This window comes from Alligator mississippiensis, chromosome 2 (assembly GCF_030867095.1).
Source record: "Alligator mississippiensis isolate rAllMis1 chromosome 2, rAllMis1, whole genome shotgun sequence".
Taxonomy (NCBI): Eukaryota; Metazoa; Chordata; order Crocodylia; family Alligatoridae; genus Alligator; species Alligator mississippiensis.
Window position 1 is genome coordinate 150,947,235 of NC_081825.1, and position 20,161 is coordinate 150,967,395.

Consider the following 20,161-nt stretch of genomic DNA (forward strand, 5'->3'; position numbering starts at 1 on the left):
AGGAGGGACACAGGACACCAGTTCCTCAAGTCATGGGGATTCCCTTTCTTCAGCAGGAAGGGCAGCATGGCCCTCCAGCATGACAGGGGGGGTTCCCCACTTCCCTTGGATTCAGCCCAGACTGTAGCAAAGTTCAGGCCGAGGATGTCCCAGAAGGCCTGGTAGAACTCCACAGTCAGCCCTCCGGTGCCTTGTTGCCAGGCATCAGGTGGAGGGAAGCTGAAAACTCAGTCAAAGTGAGAGGAGCTTCCAGCCAGTCCCAGTCACCCACACTGACCTGCAGGAGTCCCTCCCACAGGGTGTGACTGGCTTCAGCAATCGGTCAGATCCAGTGAGAAGAGCTCTTCATAAAAGGCCTGCGCACACTGGCACTTCTCCCCTGGATCCATGAGGGGGGTGCCATCACCCGCCAGAAGGCAGGAGATGTACTTCTTTGCCCCCCACCTGCCCTTCAGTGCATAGAAGAAGTGGGAGCTATGGTCCATCTCCCAAAGTAGCTGGACGCACAAGTGGATAAAATCACCACAGGTGCAGTGGTCATCCAGAGCATGAAGCTTTTCCTGCCTCTCCTGACACTCTTTACAGAGGGACAGATTGGTTGGGTTGGTAGCCAGGTGCCTCTCCAGCTCTAGCACTTCCTGCTTGAGCTTCTCCCAGATCTTCTTCCTCTGCGGGGTGTGCCCCCAAGTGTAGCTGCAGCAAAAAAGCCAGATGCACACCTTCCCCACATTCCACCATCTCTAAGCCGAGGGGAAAGCTGTCCATTGCTCCCACCAGGTGAGCCAGGTGGTCTCCCTGAAGCCCACATCCTCCAGCAGACTGGTATTGAAATGCCAGTAGGCTGACCCTGGACACCCAGGCCCTAGTGTGGCCTGGGCACAGACAAGGTGGTGATCGCTAAAAGGGGTCAGCTGGATGCAGTGGGCCTGGGCAAAGTGTGGCAAGGAGATATAAACCCGGTCCAACTGGGAGTGGCATGCCTGCATCTCCCCCACCCTCAGATGGGTGAAGGCAATGGAGTTGGTAGGGTGACAGGCATGCCAGACATCACCAGGGAGTAGTCCATTAGGATCTCCTCAAGGATGCCCACGGCAACCTGGTTCTGCTCCCTGCCCGACTGGTCTCATGCATCTAGGATGATGTTAAAGTCCTGCAAAGGACCAGGCACTTGTGAGGGTTAAGGGTGCTGATGTAAGTGGCCTCCTGGCAGAAAAAATCCACCAACTCTAGGTCTCTTGCAGGTGCATACACATTCAGAAGCTTCAAGACCAGCCCCTGCACTTGGACCCGGAGGTGCAGCAGGCAGCCTGGCACCACATCAATGTCTTGGAGAATCTCCAGCTGCAGGCCTGGGGAGAACAGGGTGGTTACCCCTCAAGAAGTGGCTGAGAGGTGACTAAAAAAGACCCTGCCTCCCCACTCCAGCCGCCAATTAGGGTCATTGGCCAGTTATCAGGGTCTCCTGCAAGAATGCCATGGGGTACCCTCCCTCCTGAAGAAAGGAGAGCACCCAGCATCTCTGGAGACCCTTCCTTCAACCATGGACTTTGAGGATCATGATATTAAATGACCTCATGGCTGGGGGGGTGGAATAGATGGTCAAGCAGGGGCCTCGTGCATCTCAATGCCCAGCATGGAGTTCACCAGTTCACGCAGCACCCTCCCATAAATATAGAGGGCGTCTACGAAACTGCAGGCCCACCTATAGATCCATGCACTGCAGCTTTTGGGCCCCTTGCCTTCCCCTGCCAGGGCCCACACAGTGGCAAGGACTCTGTCAAAAATCTCCACAATGGTCTAAGGTGAGCTGTACCTTGTTGGGGGACCAGCAGGTATAGTCACAGTCAAGAAATGCAAGTAGCTCGCCCCTGGGGACTGAGGCCTGCAGGCTCCATGGAGCCTGCTGGTTCTTGGATGTCCTTCTCCTGGGGTTCAGTGAGCTCCTTAGGTACCATTTGAAACCCCCAGTCTGCTAAGACCCCAGACTCTGGATGGGATTGGGAGAGCTCTGCAGCCCCTTGGGATGGGGCTGGGGGATAAGGGCAGGGGTGGGTTTCCCTCACAAGGTGGCAGACCAGAGCTGGAACCCCAGGGGGTCTGCATGGGGTCCCCAACAAGATTGGACTGTTGGTCTGAGGACCCCACCCCAACCTTCTCTGGTGTGGGATCATTGGGTGGGCTAGTAGTGGGGTTTGACTGGGAAGGGGGAAGAGGACACCCATCAGGTGGTATTAGTGCCCATCTTGGGGTCCTGGGAGAAGGGACTTTCCCCCTCAGAACTCACCAGGGTGAGCCCCAGGATCCCCATCTTCCCTAGATCATTGGAGGGGAAAGGTCCATTTGTGGAGCCCTCCATTGGGTTGGTCTAAACCTCAGCCGTGGCACCCATGGTCTCAGGGGACAGGCCTTGGCCAGTGGAGTGAAGGGTCTTCTCCATGGACTCCTGTTCAGGGCTACCCAGCAGCCCTGAAACCTCCTCCATGGGGATCACTCATTTGATCTTTCCCAGGGGTGGGGCAGGAGTCCTCCACAATCAGTGGGCTCCAGCTGTGTCTGGGCCTTCTTTTTGGCTTTGCACCCAGAGGGGACCTTGCACCCACTCAGCCATGGGGTGTTCCTCAGGTGGACAGGCTCCAGTAGGAGAAGATGAGGGTTGGGGGGTAGGGCATGACAGCCCTGCTCCCTCTTTCCCCTTGGCTGCTGCTGTCCTCCCTGGAACCCTGCCAAACTTGGTTTGGGGGCTGGATGATGCCAGAGGGGCCTGAGGAGGGAGGGGTATCAGTGGCAGGGGCACCCCTCTCATCAGTGGGACCTACAGATGCCCTTTCCTGCTGCCCATGGGGCACTTGTGATGTAAGTGCTGCGGGGCATAGCATCAGAAGCATCACAGGTTCCCTAGTGTATAGAAAACCCTCACAGGGCACCCTGAAAAGGAATTGCAAGGCACCCTTCAGCCACGTTCCCACCACCAGCTGGATCATAAAGTGGCAAAGGAAAGAGCACGCGTGGCGGAGGCCAGGTTCTCAGCACCCTAGTGAGTGGGCCACCACTGGGGAGATAACTCTCCCCAGGGTTTGGAGCTGGGGGAGCACGGCCCAATTAGGGATATAGAGAGGGAGGTCCACCCTGGTCCCCAGCTCTTCTAGGGGACTGAGGGGGACGTACTTATCCTCCACCACGAGCCCCCTCTCCAACACCTTTTGTGCAGCGGCCTCTGAGGCAAGGAAAAAGAACCTGGCCATGAAAGTGGGAGCCTGCTACAATCTTGGGGGCCCCCACTGCACCCAGGTCTTAAAGTGCAAGTTCTTTCTCGAGTAGTTGTCATTTCACTCTGTGCAGGGGTCCATGCCCCCCAGCTTTGGATTGCCCCACAGCTGCCTGTGCATAGCTGTGGTTCTCCCTTCAGTGGATCATGTTGGTGTGGCTGGGGCTAGGGCCAGGGCCAGGCTGAGTGGGTGTGCTGGCTGGTGTAGTGTACCTGGTCCCCTCAGGTGCTGCTGGTCTAGGCTTGGGGGCAGGGCCCTTGCCCTTCCCACCCCCAGCTATGGAGGAGGCTGAAGAGGAGCCCTTCCCACCACCCTTGCCCTTGGCCCCCGATGACAGGAGAGGGGGCTTGGGAACCCCTCTGGGGGCGGGGGGTCTGGCCAGGGGTGACTCCCCTGGCCCTGTTGGCTCCCTGCTGGAGTCCCACCTGCCCCTGCAGTGGAGGTTGCAGGCTTCTCTATCCCCAGGAGGAGGTTGGTCAGACACTGCTTCTGAGGTAGGGGCTGCAGGGATATGCATCCCTTTGGGGGCTTGGCTGGGATCTGCCCCCCATTTGTGGGGGCATCTGCCCCCCTCAGAAGTTTCCTGCCCTTTCACATGAGGGTGGGGAAGACAATAAAGAAAACCAAAGTATTCAGTGGGGCTGGTGAGGCTAATAGGGGCAGGGTGGAAGGGGGCTGAAGCTCACTGAGCTACAGCCCCAAAGGAAAAAAAAACTGGGAGGGCTATACTTGGGCAATGGCAGGGAGGACACACACACATGCTGGGGAAACTTGAGCTGGCTTACTCAGCCACACAACAAACACCAGGGCAGGGGGAGTGGACCACAGGACTTACCACACAAGGTCAAAAAACACAAAGGGAAGGTTGCTGAGGCAGATGTAAGAAATAGCTGGAGCAACAGAGGGGCTTTGTTTGTTGAACATTAGTCCAGGAGGCCCTCAGGCCTCCAGCCAGGCTCTCGGCACCAGAGCAATAGGCAGGAAAAACAAAGCAGGATCAGATGCAGTGAGGCAGCTATGGAGAAGGGCAGGAGTATGCAAGCAATTAGGGCATAGTCCAGTGCAGGTGTGGTGTCAGATGGTGCAAGGTGGTACAGCAAGGAATCTCCTCTCCTGAGAGTGGGAAGCAGCAGAACAACAGCAGTAGTAGTGGTAGTAGCTGTCCAGTTCAGCCACTCAGGGTATACTTCAGGTGAAAGTGGAGGTGAAGGTGAAGGTGGGGGCTGGCCTGCCAAGGCAGCTGAGGCAGGCAAGGCACATTTAGGTTCCAGCAGTGATGGTGGGGGAGGGGCCTACAGGCAGTGCAGGATCCCTCCCCAGACCGTCCCCCAACTGCAGCTTGGTGGCAGGTTGGGCAGCAGGCCAGAACAGGGGTGCAGAAGCTAGAGTACAGTGCTGGGGTGCAGTGCAGCAGATGGGGTTCCTCCCCAAGGGGGACAGCAGCATGCAGCAGAGGAGCCCCTCCTGTGGGTGGCAGCAACAGAAGCAGCAGTCCAAGGCAGGAGGGGGTAAAGCCAACTTACCCACAAAAGCTCTGAGACCAAGCTAGCAATTAGCAGTAGCCAGAGGCAGAAAGGGGCCTAGCCATCTTCTCCCCAGAAACTCCTGAGACCAAGCTTGCAGCAACAGCAACAGCCAGGGACAGGAAGGGGAGTGGCCAGCTTCCTTCCAGTGGCTCCTCCCCCAGAAGCTCCTGAGAGTAAATAGCCCTGAGCTGCTTACCAGGGCAGTTTTTTATACTGTTGGGGCCAGCAAAGGTGCTAGCCCTGGGGTCTAGTTGCTGGCTACAGATCTGGGAGGAGGCAGGCAGGGTTATTTTGCCCCAAGTGGCACAATTTGCCCCACACCAAAGTGCATGTCTGGGCACATGCACTGAGGCAAAAAGCCCCAATTCAAATTTGCACCACCTCTATTTGAGCTGCTGCAAATGCATGTGTTTGCATGTGTGGATGTGCCCAAAGAGTTTATAATTTAGTTAAGACAAGATGCAAGTGACTATAACAGCCAATCAGGAGAGAAGGTTAGGGAAGAAATACTAAGAATATGCCTTTAGGAAGATCAGGTCTGAGCACAGCTAAATGTCTTTTCAATTGGTTCATACATAAAATAAATGGAGTATGTCAGACATCCCTACTGACCATTATCAATTGGAAGTTTCCCTTAGACATCATGGTGGGGTGGAAGGGTTTGAAGGAGGGCAGAGTTTATGCTTTGCATCCAGTGTGGAGAGGCTATTTCACAATCAAGAGGAAACTAAAAATTCATATTTGCTTTCCAAGTCTGAAAAAGTTTAAGATAAAATCCCCCAGCTGACTTGTTTAGCCTGGCAGCATCTGTGGCAGACAACCTCTCTCTTATATTAGGCTAGTCAATTGATACATTAGGTAGTGATGCCTTTAAAAAGGTGCTTTCTGAGGAAAACCATAACATCTCTAGGTATGATGGAGTGTAAAAATATAAAGATGCAGATTTCTGTCTTTGGGTATCTTGGTGTGATAAGGGACTGACAGTTTTTCTAGGCAAGATATGCCCATTTGATTGCTACTTAGACTTGGTGATGAGGGTTGTGTTATTAGTCAGACAAGGTTCTTTAGGTAAATAGTTGGAAAAATTCTCTTTTGAAAGCTTTCGGGTACAAACACCCTTCTTTGGGCAGAGGAAAAATGATCAATTTTCCAACTATTTTTTTGGTCTAATAAAAGATATCAGATTTACCCAAAGATCCTTGTCTGACTATATCCTTAGACCAACACAGCTACAACCACCACCTCTGAAACATGGTAGTTATTAGTCAACATTTGTACAGGGTAGAGAGCCAAGGTATGAAAAAAAACCCATCCTTTATCAATAACAGCTTCAGTCAGTGGCAAGCCTCCTACATTTCCTGTTATTGTCAATGTCAATTTTATTAAAGACTTGCTGATACCTCAGGAAAGCAATTTTAAAACATCCTGTTTAGAAGCTACTTTGCTTAAGTGTTGTATACAGCATTTCCTGTTTGGTTGGTGGTTCCCACCACTTCTATTACTAGGGATATTTGTAGATAAACGTTATCCTTATTTCTTAGGGGTTCCACTGTTTGTACTGTTTGTTCCTTGCCCCTAAGGCATAATTATGTTCACAGTGGCAGATTACTGCATCAGAAATAGTGGGCTGTTAATAGAAGTGTGCCCAAGCTACCATCCCTTGCAATGTTGAATTTCTGAGAATGGAAAGCATTTTCAAGTAAAACTGCAAAACAACATGTTGTATTTTGCACAGATTTTTAGTCTTTATATATAGTCTTTCATCTCAGAATCTCAATGGGTTGAAAGCTTGATTAATTCAGCTTTCAAATAGCACTCTAAGAAAAGTCAAATGTTAGACCCTCTTTACAGATTAGGAAAGGGAAGCCCCAAACATAAAGTGGTATTATCCAAACCAAACACTGCACATCTGTATCAAAGTTATGAGCAGAATGGAGACCAGGCTCACTCATCTGTCTTGACTACTTGACATCACTCCTTTGTCTTTAACTTCGTGTAACTGCCATGGTAAACATGCTGAAGTTCTCGCATCCCTCTTATTAACAACCCAAGTAGAAACACAAGTCCAAAAATCACTGCTAATTGTTGAACAATTTAAGCTGGAGAACGACTATTTATATATTGGACTTTGTTTATTTAACTAGATGGAACATTTGATAACTGCCTTCCACCACAAAAACATTTTTAGATTAAAATTACTCCCCCTAGTTAGCTGTGGGCACTTCCAGCTCTGACAAATTGTTTGCTATTGCTCAGGTAGTAAGAGCTGATTGGCTATTTAGCATTATAACAAACTTTAAATTTCAGCGAAGTGCACAAAGCCTACAAAATCTGCTGGTGAGATCTTGCATTCTGAAGATAAAAGGTAATTCCCTTGTCCCACCTCCTTGTTGCCTTTTAACATTTAATATTTTTCCCTAGTGGAATAACTCTTCTCTGTCTCATTCTGTAAATGCACAAATCTATTGATTAGCAGACTTAAGGTGATAAGTAAAAGCTGAATTTAAACTAACCTGTGTATAGTTTTGTGCTTAATGCATGCCAAACAGAACATAATCTATAGAAAACCCTGGAGCAAGAGTTAGAGTATGAATTCCTTCATGTGTTTTATATAAAAGTAGTAACATAATCAAAATTAAGGGTGAGCCCTTCAGAAGCCTTTATAATCAAGCAATGACCAAGCAAGACAAAGGGACTATCTTAACAATTATTATTAATGAACATAAATGATTTGTCTTTCTGTTGCAGGGGTTTAGGCTGTAGCCGTGTTGGTCTAAGGATATAAGCAGACAAGGTTCCTTGGGTGAATTTGATATCTTTTATTAGACCAACCCAAATGGTTGGAGAATAGTTATTAAGCAAGCTTTCAGGTTCAAAAACCCTTCGTCAGGCTTCATCTTTCTGTTTGCACTTTCATATACACTTAATGTTTGGCTGTTATTATTATTGATCTAACAACACTCAACATAGTATCAATGAAATCCTTTTAAAGTAGATTAATTTAGAGATTTGGAGTGATAATGAAGCACATGTGAAATTAATTGCTTCAGTTATGATAATAGTTTTCTCCCTACAAAAATATCACTGTGCTGATTTCTTATGATCATCCCTCAGTACCTCTCTGATAAAAATGATCTTTTGCAAGGAATGTAACAATACCCCAGATAACACAGACACAAAACTTACTTTGCTGTATAATATTAAACTGACACATATACTTATTTCATATAAAATATACCCATATTATATTTTATACTTAAATAATAATTTTTGCTATTATAGGCTCCACTATGAGAGATGGGACTTCCATGGGCTCTGCACCAAAGGTCAGAGCACACAAAGAATGACTAGGTAAATTGTCTGCCATTGAACAGCTCCAAAATTGAACAGCTTTGGGTGACTACTGACCTGGATTACACCCAGAGGGGAAAGACTTTATGTCCCCATTGCTAGTTTTAAGGCATCCACTCCTGACACAGTAAATGGCCTACTTCTGTGGAAGTAATTATAAAACACCTACAGAAGCTACTTATAGTGCTGATGATTCACTGCACATTTTGGAAGAATTAAATTGGATGAAGCCAGTTAGGAGAAAAATCAGTGAGTTGACTTCCCTCAGCCCATCCTAGCCCCCAAAAATTACATGGGCAATATTTTGAGGTTTTAATAAGGAACATTTCTACTGTTATGGAATATAGCTATTTATATTTAAGACAAAAACATGTTTCAGTAATGTATTGTACTTGGTCCCTAGGAATCCCTGAAGATGAAACGTGTCCTTTTATGCTTGTGTCTCTTTAGCATGGCCTGCACTAAACCAGTAAGTATTCCTGTTGTTGGCTTTTCGTTGTGTATTTATCACTGCAGGAGTTGTAACCCATCATATCATGGTAACAAGGGATCTGTACCACAGGAAAGGTCGATGTTTCTGCATCCTGCTACTAAATTAAATTCATATTTATAGGACCTGAAGGGATATATCTGTGCTGGGAGCTGCCTTCTAAATTCCATCTCTCCACTTTATAGGGCAAATACCCTACACTTGAATGAGTAAACTTGTCATGTCTTAGGGTAGTTAGATACCTTTTCTATAAAAAAAAAAAAAAAAAAATCTTACAGCAGGTCTCTGTTCATGCTCAATGCTATAACTTTTTAAAGGCTGCGGAATTTTAATGAATGAGCAAATGAAATATAAATGTATATAAATAATAATTTGTAATTTAGACATCTTCTATCTAGTCACATTAATGTCATTGCTGTAGCCATTAGGAATTGCTACAAAGCCCACTCAGGTCAAAGGAATGTCTTCATGGACTTCCATGGGGTTTGGATCAGGTCCAAATTGCACTTAATATAGGCACTGAGTAGCCTTAGCCAAAATTAACCTGCTGCGGAAGTATGTCTAAATGTAATAGATAGGTATAGCTTCTAAATTTTTATTGTGGTTAAATTATGTTATGACAAGAGAGATGTAGTTAGCTGTGTTTGTCTGAAGTAGAAGGCAAGGTAGATTTGCACTACCCTACCTTCTAAATTATATTATGGACATAAACGTTTCCTTATCTATCATGCTTATGTATTAGCAGTGTTTTGCTACGAGCTGTCCCTAGAAGTATAGGTAGCAGGGAGCCTGGGGGCTGGGAGGATGTGGCTTGCAGGATGCTTCTAACACAGGTTAGAATCCCAGACCTAAAGCTCACCTTCCAAAACTACAGCTTGTCACTAAGGTGCAATACAATGGGCAAGTGATATCAAACTTGCAGGTGTACAGTCCCTCTACCAAGATGGTAATCAAGACTGTCGCTGCTGCTGCTGATCCATGGTTTGGGGAAGTGTGAGGAAGCACAGTTACCTTGATAGTGGGGAAGGGATGATCTGGTTCAGTGTACTGTTGCCTTTACAAGGCAAAGTTAGTTCAAATGAAGAGAAACTGCTGTTTCCACACAGTGTTATAGTAGATTATCGAAGTATGCATGTTCTGTTCTACAGCATACATTTTTATATATATATGTGTGTGTGTGTGTGTATGTATGTATGTATGTGTGTGTGTGTGTGTGTGTGTGTGTGTGTGTGTGTGTGTGTATATATATATATATATATATATATATATATATATATATATATATATATATATATATATATAGTATGTACTGTAATATACAGTGGCCTGTAGGCACAGTCTGCAGACCATACATTACATTATGTTTTATGCACCAGCTCCTGCTCTTGTACTGCCAAAAACAGAGCTTGCTTGTACAAGTTGTGTTATCTGCACAACTGGTACAGCCTTATGTCCCATTCTGTTCACCACTGGCTGGCCCAGGTGCTGAATTAAATCATTTTAAACAAATTGTCCACTGAACCCTGGAATTAATGACTTTCAATTCTGTACTAAGGAGACTTTCCTGTAGCTATAACCACCCATTGTAAATCAAGATCCCTTTGTCCTGCTTATGCCCCATGACATGCTCAGGGCACAAGATTGGTATGGGTAAACTGTGAAATAACCTGAACAGGATCTGGATGTGTGTTTTGTAGAACTGGGGTGCCCTCTAGTGCACTAGGTGTGATGCAGAAACACTTCTCACTGGGTAGGCCACTACAGTATTATCTACTCTATTAAAGGCTGGCCACTGTACTATGTTTCCCTACCCTTATATTTGTTAGGGACATGATTGGCTAAAAATGCAGGCTGTAATGGAAACTGTTAATATCCAGTTAAACCAGCTATGCCCATACACACCCTGTACTAGCTGCCTAGCTTGGCATACAGTTGTATTCCTGCAACCCGTTTAGGTACATGGGTATTTATTTGACTGTGGAGACAGACTTGCTTAACTGTGGCACTGTAATGAGTTACGCTAATTCTTCCTCTTCCCAGAACCCTAGACAGGCCCAAGCACAATTTCCAGGTGAGGAAACGATTGCTTCCATATGAAGGAGCTTAAGGTAGTGCTGTCCCTTCTGCAACAGCTATCAGAAGCTTACTGTTCAAGGTTCAGTCATGCAGCAAGGCTCTACCACGATTTCTGCAATGGTGCTGAACATGGATTGATTCTGTCTACCAATCAGTTCTGTTGGTTGCTGATCCTCATTGCAACACATGACATGTAATGGGAATATGAGAGCAAACAAGAGGGAGCATGTATCAGGGACTATTTATGCATTTTGCAAGAAAGAGTTCATGAATAAAATGCATAACTATGGTAGTGTTGGGAGCAGAAAGCAGGACCCTCCCTCCTAAGGGAAGTGGCCTAATCACTTGGCTATGGGGTCATGCTCCCCCTTGCTGGCTGTCTGTTTAGTCCCATATCCTTACAGTCCTCTCTACATTTGTATCACAGCTTCAGGAGCTATGGGGACTGCCCTTTGGTGTGCCTTGTCTCTAGCTCAGTCTAGAAATTGCTCTTTGGAGGTGGCAAGTGTGACTTTGAGCTCCAACCCCTTCAGACTGAGAAAGGCCCCTCATGCACCTAGGCCTCACTGTCTTGACACAGCTGAAGCCATACTAGCAATGCTAGTTTGCTATCATTTTCATTATCTGTGTACTGCAATAAGTAGATTGTATTCCAGAAAGTCACAGTTGCTATAGAAACATTATTGATGTCCACAATGCAGTGTGCAGGAAGACTACGTCTTCCTGCTCTTTCCCATGCATGCTGGAATACTTTAAGACTCTGGCATCATGGATTTTACTTGGCAGCCCAGTGTTGGCATTCATGAAGTAATAATCTGTGTGATGCACCAGAGTACTATGACTATACCTCTAGTTCTAGTCACCTCTGGCCTGATTAGGGGAGTAAACCATTGGAAAGAGAGTTATGTGAAGGAACCCTGCACAATTTGGGAAGCTCCAAAAATGTTCAAATGCCTGTTTCCTTTGCCCCTACCTTTTGCCCTACTTCTACAATATGTAGCATACGGGAGCCTAGGATAGGGCTTCTAGGAGCTAATGCAAGACAAATAAATAATTATAAGCAGCAGCCTGGAGGTCTTTCTTTATAGCAGCATGCACTTCCAGTACAATCTGTCCTTTACAAAAGGGCTCAGAAGGAAACTCCTGGCCAGTCTCCACAATGTTGTTGCAGTCTGACTCAGAAGGGCAATCACTTGCGTTTGCATGTTTCCTCTGTCAAGCTTCGTTTAGCCATGAAGTGCTTGTGCCCATTGGCTACTGTCCTGACTCTCTCAGGGTAGACCCTTAAAAGTAAGGGGAAGCAGGAAACTTTGGGTTCATGCAAAAAAACACAGCTCTGATGGCACAAAAGTTGCTGCATAGACACAAACCAAATGTTGTTCCTTGTAAATGTAAAAATGATTAATGCGACTAACCAGGAATAAAATCATGGCCCCTTAAAAAAAAAAAAAAGCAAAACAAAACAAAAAAACCCACTTAAAATACATGCAAAATTGTTTCTAAACAAGGTAATAAGTTGTCATGTCCCCCGGTCCAATATTACCAGCAAAAATGGGATTTTGGTCTTAACAGAGTCTGTAGTCTTCAGTAGACTTGTGGAATCCTTCACTTATCACATCATAGTGGTATGATGTGGAAATTAAGACTGGTCACAAAGTGAAGAAGGTGTACCAGTTGAATCATAATATTTAATATCATAAAATATAAGATTAAATATGATAAAATATGCCTCTTTTAGTATGATAAAATACACCAGTCTAAATGCAGCGAGCTACTTTTTCCCTAGTGCATCTGCAGAAAACCTAGTATCTGTATTATAGCATACAAACAAGCATTAACAGGTAGATTAATTATAACTTTGCTTTTTTTGTTCTCCCCCCCTCCCCCAGGTATTTCAGCCGTACCCTGGGAAAGCTAATGAGAACTGTGTGGGACAACACAGGGTAAATTTGATTACTTTTCTAGTGGAAACACAATCTCCCTAAAGTTTTATCAATTTAGGTAAAATTAGACAAGAATTAATTTACTAAAATTATATTCCTGTAGAATTTAACATAAGAGAGCTTTAGGAAAGAATGCTGTAGTTTCACATTGAGGTACAGGGCAAGTTTTCCCTGAAGATTTTTCCACAGTCCCATATATAGCCATGGAAGCATTTCTTTACCTTTAAAGTGTTTGTTTTGATAGAGTAATTTTGTTGGCAGTTTTAAAATTATTTATGTTTACACAGTGCAGAGTTCATTGTGGGCACTACTAGAAGCAAAGAATATTATTAAAACAATAGAAAAAAATCTTGTTTTCTTTCAAAAGCACAATATTGTTTGGTTTTCAAAATCCTCTATCTTTTTCCTATTACTTCAATCATTTTAACAAATTAAATGAGATTGTTCACTATTTATTTATTACATTTATATGTTGTTCTTCTTATCAAAGGCTCAGGGCAGTTTACAGAAGCAAAGAAAATAAATTATAAAATAAGAGAACAAGAGAGCAAAACAGAGAAACAACTTATACAAGCCAACACAGTATTAAAATACACTGTAGAGAAGAATCCCCTACCAGTCACCAAACTTTTATTTTACCCAGTGGAGAAAAAAAAATCCAAATTCTGAATGTATGCAAAGATGAGATGAAAGTAAAAATCAGATGCCCAACTAAATATTGTCTCTTTCAGGTGAATAATAATATACAGTCAAAATTTGCCCTCTGGTGTTTATATAAAGTTATTATGAGTTTCACTCAAAATGATAGGAAAAGAATTGCTTGAAATAAATGAAAGATATTGAATTGTAATTAAACAGATTGTGTCTTCAGTAATAATTAAGATGCTAACATTATGTTTTTTGCCTTAGATACTGGTGAAGACCTGTAATATCAATAATGGGTTTTATTTATTTAAGTATGTGTATACATCCTCAGCACGAAAAAATCAAACACAGATAATGGTAAGAAGAATCTTTATGTTCATATTTCTTTCTTGTGAGTGATAGGATAAGCAAATTGTCCCTGAAGGAATAATCATTTTTATTTTGTCCTTAGAGTCTAGGGGTTAAGTGTTACTGGCAGAGACAACCTTAAAAATACAAAATTATTTCTAAACAGGGAATAGAGTATGTCATGTCTCCTGGTCAAATATTACAAGCAAAAATGGGATCTTAGTCCAGATACAGAGTCTGTAGCCCTTAGAAGAGTTATGGATTTCTTTAGTTATCCTATCGCAAAGGAAATTAAGACTGGTCACAAAGAATGGAAAGTGTACCAGACCTGCTTATTTTAAATGGACCAGTTTAGTGCCAGAAAGCAAGAACTATCATATGACATTGCTCCTTTTATTCTTTTATTCCAGGGGTTGTCAACCAGGGGTACGCATACCCCTGGGGGTACTTAGACTAGTCCTAGGTGGTACGCGTGGGCAGGCAGGGACTGAGTGCCACCACCTCCCAGGAGCAGGGCCAGGGACAGGTGAGTGCAGTGGAGCCCCTACCGGGGCAGGGAAGTTTGCACGCGGTGGTGATGCCCACCACACACCAACCCAGTGAGCTTCCCTGCCCCGCAGAGGGACACTGCTACCCTTACCTCAGCCTGGTGAGCTTCTACGTCCCACCCCGCCCTGGCCCAGTCCTGCTTCTGGAAGGCAGCAGCACTCTGTCCCCCTCCTGCCCATGCGCTGTCTCCGCCTCCTTTCTCCTTTGTGTCCAGCCACACATTACTGCCCCCCACCCCCCGCCGCATCCAGCCACGCACTACCCCTACCCCCCAGCCACGAGTTACCCTCTTCTCCAAGCTCGGCATTCAGCCATGCACTAACCCCCCTTCCCCCTCCCCCCCACTTGGTATCCAGGTGCCAGGGGTACTTAGACTAAAAATGGTTGAAAACCCCTGTTTTTATTTTAAGATTCTACATGTAACTTGTAACATATAAGTTGATCTAATGGGTTTAGAGAACCCTTATAGATGCCCTTCTCAAGGAAAGGCTGTAGTAATTAGTTAGGAGCAATGAATTATGAGATTAATTTGTACTGAAACTTGCATAGGATTATCCATATCCTCAAATCAAATGATGCATTTCACTTTTACACTACATTTCAGAAAGGTGAGGAATATGATAAAAGCCAAGTTTCTAATCACCAGTTTAAACAGGAAGATGAATCAAAGAAGCCTTCAGAAGACTTCCAGGTTCAAGAGGGAGGTGAAGACCGTAAATACCTTCTTGAGAATGGAACTATCAGGAAGTCTGACAGCAAAAGCATTTCTGACAGGCAGAAATTAGTTGGAGTTAATGGAAACACCAGTGACTGGGATGCCCATCAAATTCACTTAGAAGTCAGTGTGTACAAAGATGACCGTGAGAAAGGTACTGGGAATACCACTGTGGGCATAGAGGGCAGTGGTGACCTTGATTTCTTAGACCAAATTGAAGGTGGTGTTACTGTCATTTCTGGTACTGACCACGATGCCAGAGGTAGCAGCCATCAGGATGCAAAGAGCACTGGTTACACAGAAAGATATGGACAAGATAGAGAGAAAGATCAGTCTGGCTTTACAGGTGTTAATGAATCAGAGGGTACTGAGTATAATGCCACCAGAGAAAAAGATAAAGATGCCATTGAAACCCAGGGTAGTAATGGCTATAGGGACATCCCAAAAAAAGATAAAGCCATTCATCAGGACCCAGTGAGCAATAGTTATTCAGGGGTTCCTATGACAGACAAGGATGGCACCAGAGATAAAGAGTTTGACAATGAGGGAAGTGGCTACACAAATTTTCTAGATAAGGATGAAGACAATTTTGCCACTGGCAACGGGGATGACCATCTTGATATAGGAGACACTGACTCTATAGATATTCCAGAAAGAATGGAGCATATTAAAGTGGATAAAGAAGGCATGGATAATCAGTCATATTTTTCAGAAACAGGAGAAGTTAAGGTCATTAAGGGCAATCATGTGGAAGGACCTAACCTCACTAAAGGTGATAGGAAAAAAGATGAAGTTAGTGGGAGGACTAATAGTCATGTAAAAGAACCAGATGTCATTAAACCAGAGAAAAATGATGAAGGTTATGGTAACATCCTTACTGAGAGGGCTAGTATCCATATAGAGGGACCAGGTCCCACCAAAGCAGATAAAGAAGACAAAGGTAAAGGCAAGGAAAAGACTAGTAGTCACATGGAAGGCCCAGATATCATTAGACCACAAAAGAATGACAAAGGTGAAGAAAACATCATTAATGGAAGGACTCATAGTCATGTAGAAGAACCAGATGTCAGCAGACCACACAAGATAGATAAAAGTGAAGTTAATATCTTTAGTGGAAGAACTAGCAATCACATTGAGATGCCAGATATTATCAAAGCACGTAAGACAGGTGAAGGTAACATTGTTAGTGGGAAGGCTGGCAGTCATGTAGATTCTGGTTTCACAAAACAGCTTAAAAAAGATAAAAGTGAACTCATTCTCCCTAGTGGAAGAGTTGGTACTTACATGCAAGAACCAGATAAAGGTAGAAAGATGCACAAGAAAGATAAAGGTAAAGTCACTATCCTGAGTGGAAGGGTTGGCTCTCATGTACCAAAAACAGATGTCATCAACACACACAAAAAAGATAAAGATGAAGTCACTGTCTCTAGTGGAAGGGTTAGTACTCACATACAGAAACCACATGTCACCAAAGTACACAAGAAAGATGACAGTGAACATAACATCATTAGTGGCAGGTCTAGTATTCAGACAGAGAGACCAGATTTCACTAAACCACATAAAAAAAATGTTGATATGAGTCATGGAAATGCTTCCAAAGGCAAGCTGGAGATCACTTACACAAATGTTCCAAAAAAGAAAGGAAATATTATTAATGTTAGACTTACAGCAGGGAAAAAGGATATAACAAAAGGAAGGACTGCTCATACTAAGGTTCCTGGAAGCAGTGCAAATGCTAAGACCAGTGCTGGACATTCCAGAGGGAAGACAAAAGATACTGGTCACAGACATACAGAGACAAAAGATGACACTCAGTTCTTCACAGGTCATGAACATCTCAAATATACTAATACTGGTAATGTCCAGAAGACTGATAACATTCAAATAAAGAAACATTCTTTTCATACTCCTGGTAGTGATGAAAATGTTAAAAAAACAAGTCCCAAGAGTGAGAAAAGTGATGCTGAAACTGATGAACGATATACAGGCAGGGTTTATCTAGGGCATGACAGAGTCCTAAGGAGAAAGGGCACCTGGCATGGTAAAAAGGGCTGGTCAGCTAAGTATGTCCATGGCAACAAAGATGACAGCAGCCAATCGTCTGATAGTGAGAGGGCAAGCAGAAGTGATAGTCGCCAGGCCTATGACTTTTACCAGAATGATCAGCCGGACAATTACTGGTCAGCTCAAAGTATTCAGGGTGATCAAGATCTGTCAGCTGAGAAAAACTAGAGGGACAGCCACAGCCAGATTGCAGAGCAAGAGAAAGATTATTCGCAAGAGATTTGTCAAGAGAAGATTAGCAAGCAGAAAAGCAGTTTTATTGGCTGAAGTTCCATCATAGAAAATCTTATTCCATAAGGGAGCAATTCTCAAACTGAAATGTCTAAGTGATATATGATATGCAGTCAGGTTGGCATGAGAATTGCTTTATAATATGAGAATTAAGAGGCACTGTAACTACTCTGATTCAAGTGACTTACGTGTTACACCAAGTATTTTTGAGTTTTTCCAATGGCAAGGTGAATTTTGAAGTCTATTATACGGTAGTTGACTACATTTCATATTATGAAAACAGTTTATTAAGAGCCTACAAGCAAAAATATGTTTGGACGCAATGGAGTAGAATCCTATATAGAGTATATACTTGCATAATATGACACAATGAAATAAAGAATAAGAAAAGTCACCTGTCTTAGTTATTTCATTTTAAAAGGAAGTATTATGTGAAATATTTTGAGAAAAAAAATTATACATATATAATGGAGAAATAGGCTGAGCTGACACTTGCCTTTAAAATATGCTTTTTATTGCATAAATGAAACTGCATTCCACTTAATCTGGCCACAGAACGAATTTTTGGGGAAAATTTACACAAGAAGCTGCTCTTTAACTATCAATATGTGTTTGAAAAAGAATGCCTGTAAATATGTCTTGGGAGTCTAATGATACTCTGATTTTCTGACAAGAGTATTGAGAGTAAAGGGTGCCTGTAGACATTCAGGGGTCTGCTCCGATACACTATAATTATGATGGGTCAGAGCAGACTCGATTAACCAAGTCTGCTGGGGCATGCTAATTACCATGCCACCAGCCTCCATGTCTCATATATCAGCATTCCTGCACTTCAAAATGGTGGCAGGGTGCTTTAACTAACATTTGTTCAACCTGTCGGGGTTCTGCATCATGGTGGGGGGGAGGATGTGAGGGGGTCCCCACATCCCGCCATGATCCCTCACACCCACACCCTGCCCACCCAAGCTTCATGCTCCCACTGCCCCCCGGGCGCCGACTCCATGCTGCCACCAGCCCCAGCCCCACTTTTCCTGCTGCCACCCTGCCGCAGCCCCCCCTCCCCCACACTGCTTCCCTACCTGCTGCCCGGAGCAAGCAGGACACCGGGGAAGCAGAGCAGATCCCCCAGTAGCAGCAGCCGCAGCCCCACCCGGAAGTTCTGGGCTGGCCTGCCAGGCCCTTCAGCCCACGAGAGTGGGAGTGAGGTGCAATAGGGCATATGAATACATGGGCACCTTGCTCCCACCCTCATGGGCGGAAGGGCTGGGTGGGGTACAATTAGTTGTGGGCACCCACAGGCCAGATGAAATTGCCTGGCAGGCCAAATCCAGCCTGCAGGCCGTATTTTGCCTGCTCCTGATCTAGGATGAGAAGATACCTTTACACTGCTAGAAAATTAAAGTCCCATTCCTGCAGTCCCTACTCCAGCAAAATTCTTGCTGGCTTTAATGGTGGTTTAGCTGGAGTAGCAATTGTGGTATGTGGTGTTCAGGTCTGTCATGGGGGGAAAAAGGTAAACATACCATTTTGTGTGTTTTACTACTCACAAACAAAATCCATCTACATGTGGAAGGGGAGAAAACACATTTTATTACTACACAGCATTAGCACTTGTTTGCTGGTTGTATGGAATTTGCTTCAGCTATCAAAGTTCATGAAAGCTAACGTGTAAACAGAGTTTGCTGAAAAACACACGCACTCTTTGGGCAAGTGTCGTGCGAGAAAACTCCCTGGTGTTCGTTGTCTAGCAGGCTTAGAGACCAGACAACACGGGTGAAGGGGTAACTGCAGTTTATTTACTCGAGTAAAGACCATAAAACAGCAAAGAGGTAAAATGGCCCCGACTTAAGGGTGAGGCAGTCTTATATACATTTTCTAACAAAGAAACTACGAGGTTATTGAATATGCAATACTTATGGTAATCATCTCCTTACATGGTGCATTACAAATCTCAGTACTTTTCCAGAGGAAAAAGTTAGTGTTATCTTACACATTCCAATCTGTTTCCCTGTGCTCTGCTGTACCATCTTCTTCCCTCTGGGCCCCCCTTATCTTATCTCACTCCTAGCTGCAGCTGGTACCCAGTACACAGACTTAATTTCTGCTTTTTCTAACGAGATGGTTAAGGCACTTGACATAAGAAAATGGCTGGCTTAGAGATCATTCTGTCTTGTGGTCAGCAACATTGCTAGGCCACAGGTCATGCCTAGTGTTTAGCTACAAAGCTAATACTATTTAATAATCTAAATTATAGTTAACAGTATACTACAGAAAACTATTTTATTTCAGGGTAAAGACAAACTTGCCCATCACACAAGAGAAAACAGCAACTTTGACCAAGACTGAGTCCTTTTATGTTGCAACCTGGAATCCATTTTAGTCCTTTTCACAGGCAGAGCAAGTTATATTTTCCTCACATGCACAGAGGAAGCATGGATTGAGAATATCCAAACTATTCTTGAGCCAGGCCTCTATTTTGCAAGCCTAGCCATTTTCAGAACTGAGAACTGGCGGTGGCCAGTGCCTTTTCAAAGAAAGCCTGTGAGTCTGAAGTGTTCTTTTGATTGCTTTAGCGCTGGGGTTCAGCCCAGAAGATGAGCGCTGGGGTTCAGCCTAGCCAAAGATGCTTCAGCACTATTGTCCTCCATTGCCTATGTAACAGCTGCCGCACTGCTGAGATAGCAAGCTAGGCAGAGAAAGCAATGCTAGAGCCTTTGCTGAAAGGGTGGGAAGAGGCTTGCAGGCGGGACCTCTGAAAAGGTGGAAGCCTAAAAATATGCATGCAGCTGATTGGATTGCCAGCGCAACAGAGGGGTCTGGTTGGCTGCATCCGGAAAGATGATCAGCCTGTGTTGCTCACTGATGAGCAGAGTCCCCTATCTTGAAGAGGAGCTGTGCAAACTCAGGACTCAAGTGCCCTGGGAAAAGGGAAGAGGGAGTCTGCGCTTGCAGCTGCG

At 44.6% G+C, this 20,161-nt stretch overlaps 1 protein-coding gene across 2 annotated transcripts; it reads left to right on the forward strand.

Moving 5' to 3' along the window:
• Positions 1–7,045: 7,045 nt before the first annotated feature.
• MEPE (matrix extracellular phosphoglycoprotein) lies at positions 7,046–17,598 on the forward strand. 2 transcript variants are annotated; one of them, XM_059722289.1, is made up of 5 exons: positions 7,046–7,157; positions 8,547–8,612; positions 12,599–12,652; positions 13,562–13,654; positions 14,799–17,598. In XM_059722289.1, the coding sequence occupies exons 2-5, from the start codon at positions 8,559–8,561 to the stop codon at positions 17,139–17,141; spliced, it is 2,544 nt and encodes an 847-aa protein (XP_059578272.1). In that variant the 5' UTR covers positions 7,046–7,157; positions 8,547–8,558; the 3' UTR covers positions 17,142–17,598. The 2 variants fall into 2 exon arrangements, with proteins under 2 accessions (XP_059578272.1, XP_019343676.1); XM_019488131.2 differs by lacking the exon at positions 12,599–12,652 and having other exon boundaries at positions 7,047–7,157.
• The last annotated feature ends 2,563 nt before the right edge of the window (positions 17,599–20,161 follow it).

Coding starts and splice junctions, on each gene's coding strand:
- MEPE (XM_059722289.1), top strand. CDS start 8,559: ATGAAACGTGTCCTTTTATGCTTGTGTCTCTTTAGCATGGCCTGCACT. Junction 8,613..12,598: donor GCATGGCCTGCACTAAACCA/GTAAGTATTCCT, acceptor CCCCTCCCCCAG/GTATTTCAGCCGTACCCTGG. Junction 13,655..14,798: donor AAAATCAAACACAGATAATG/GTAAGAAGAATC, acceptor ACTACATTTCAG/AAAGGTGAGGAATATGATAA.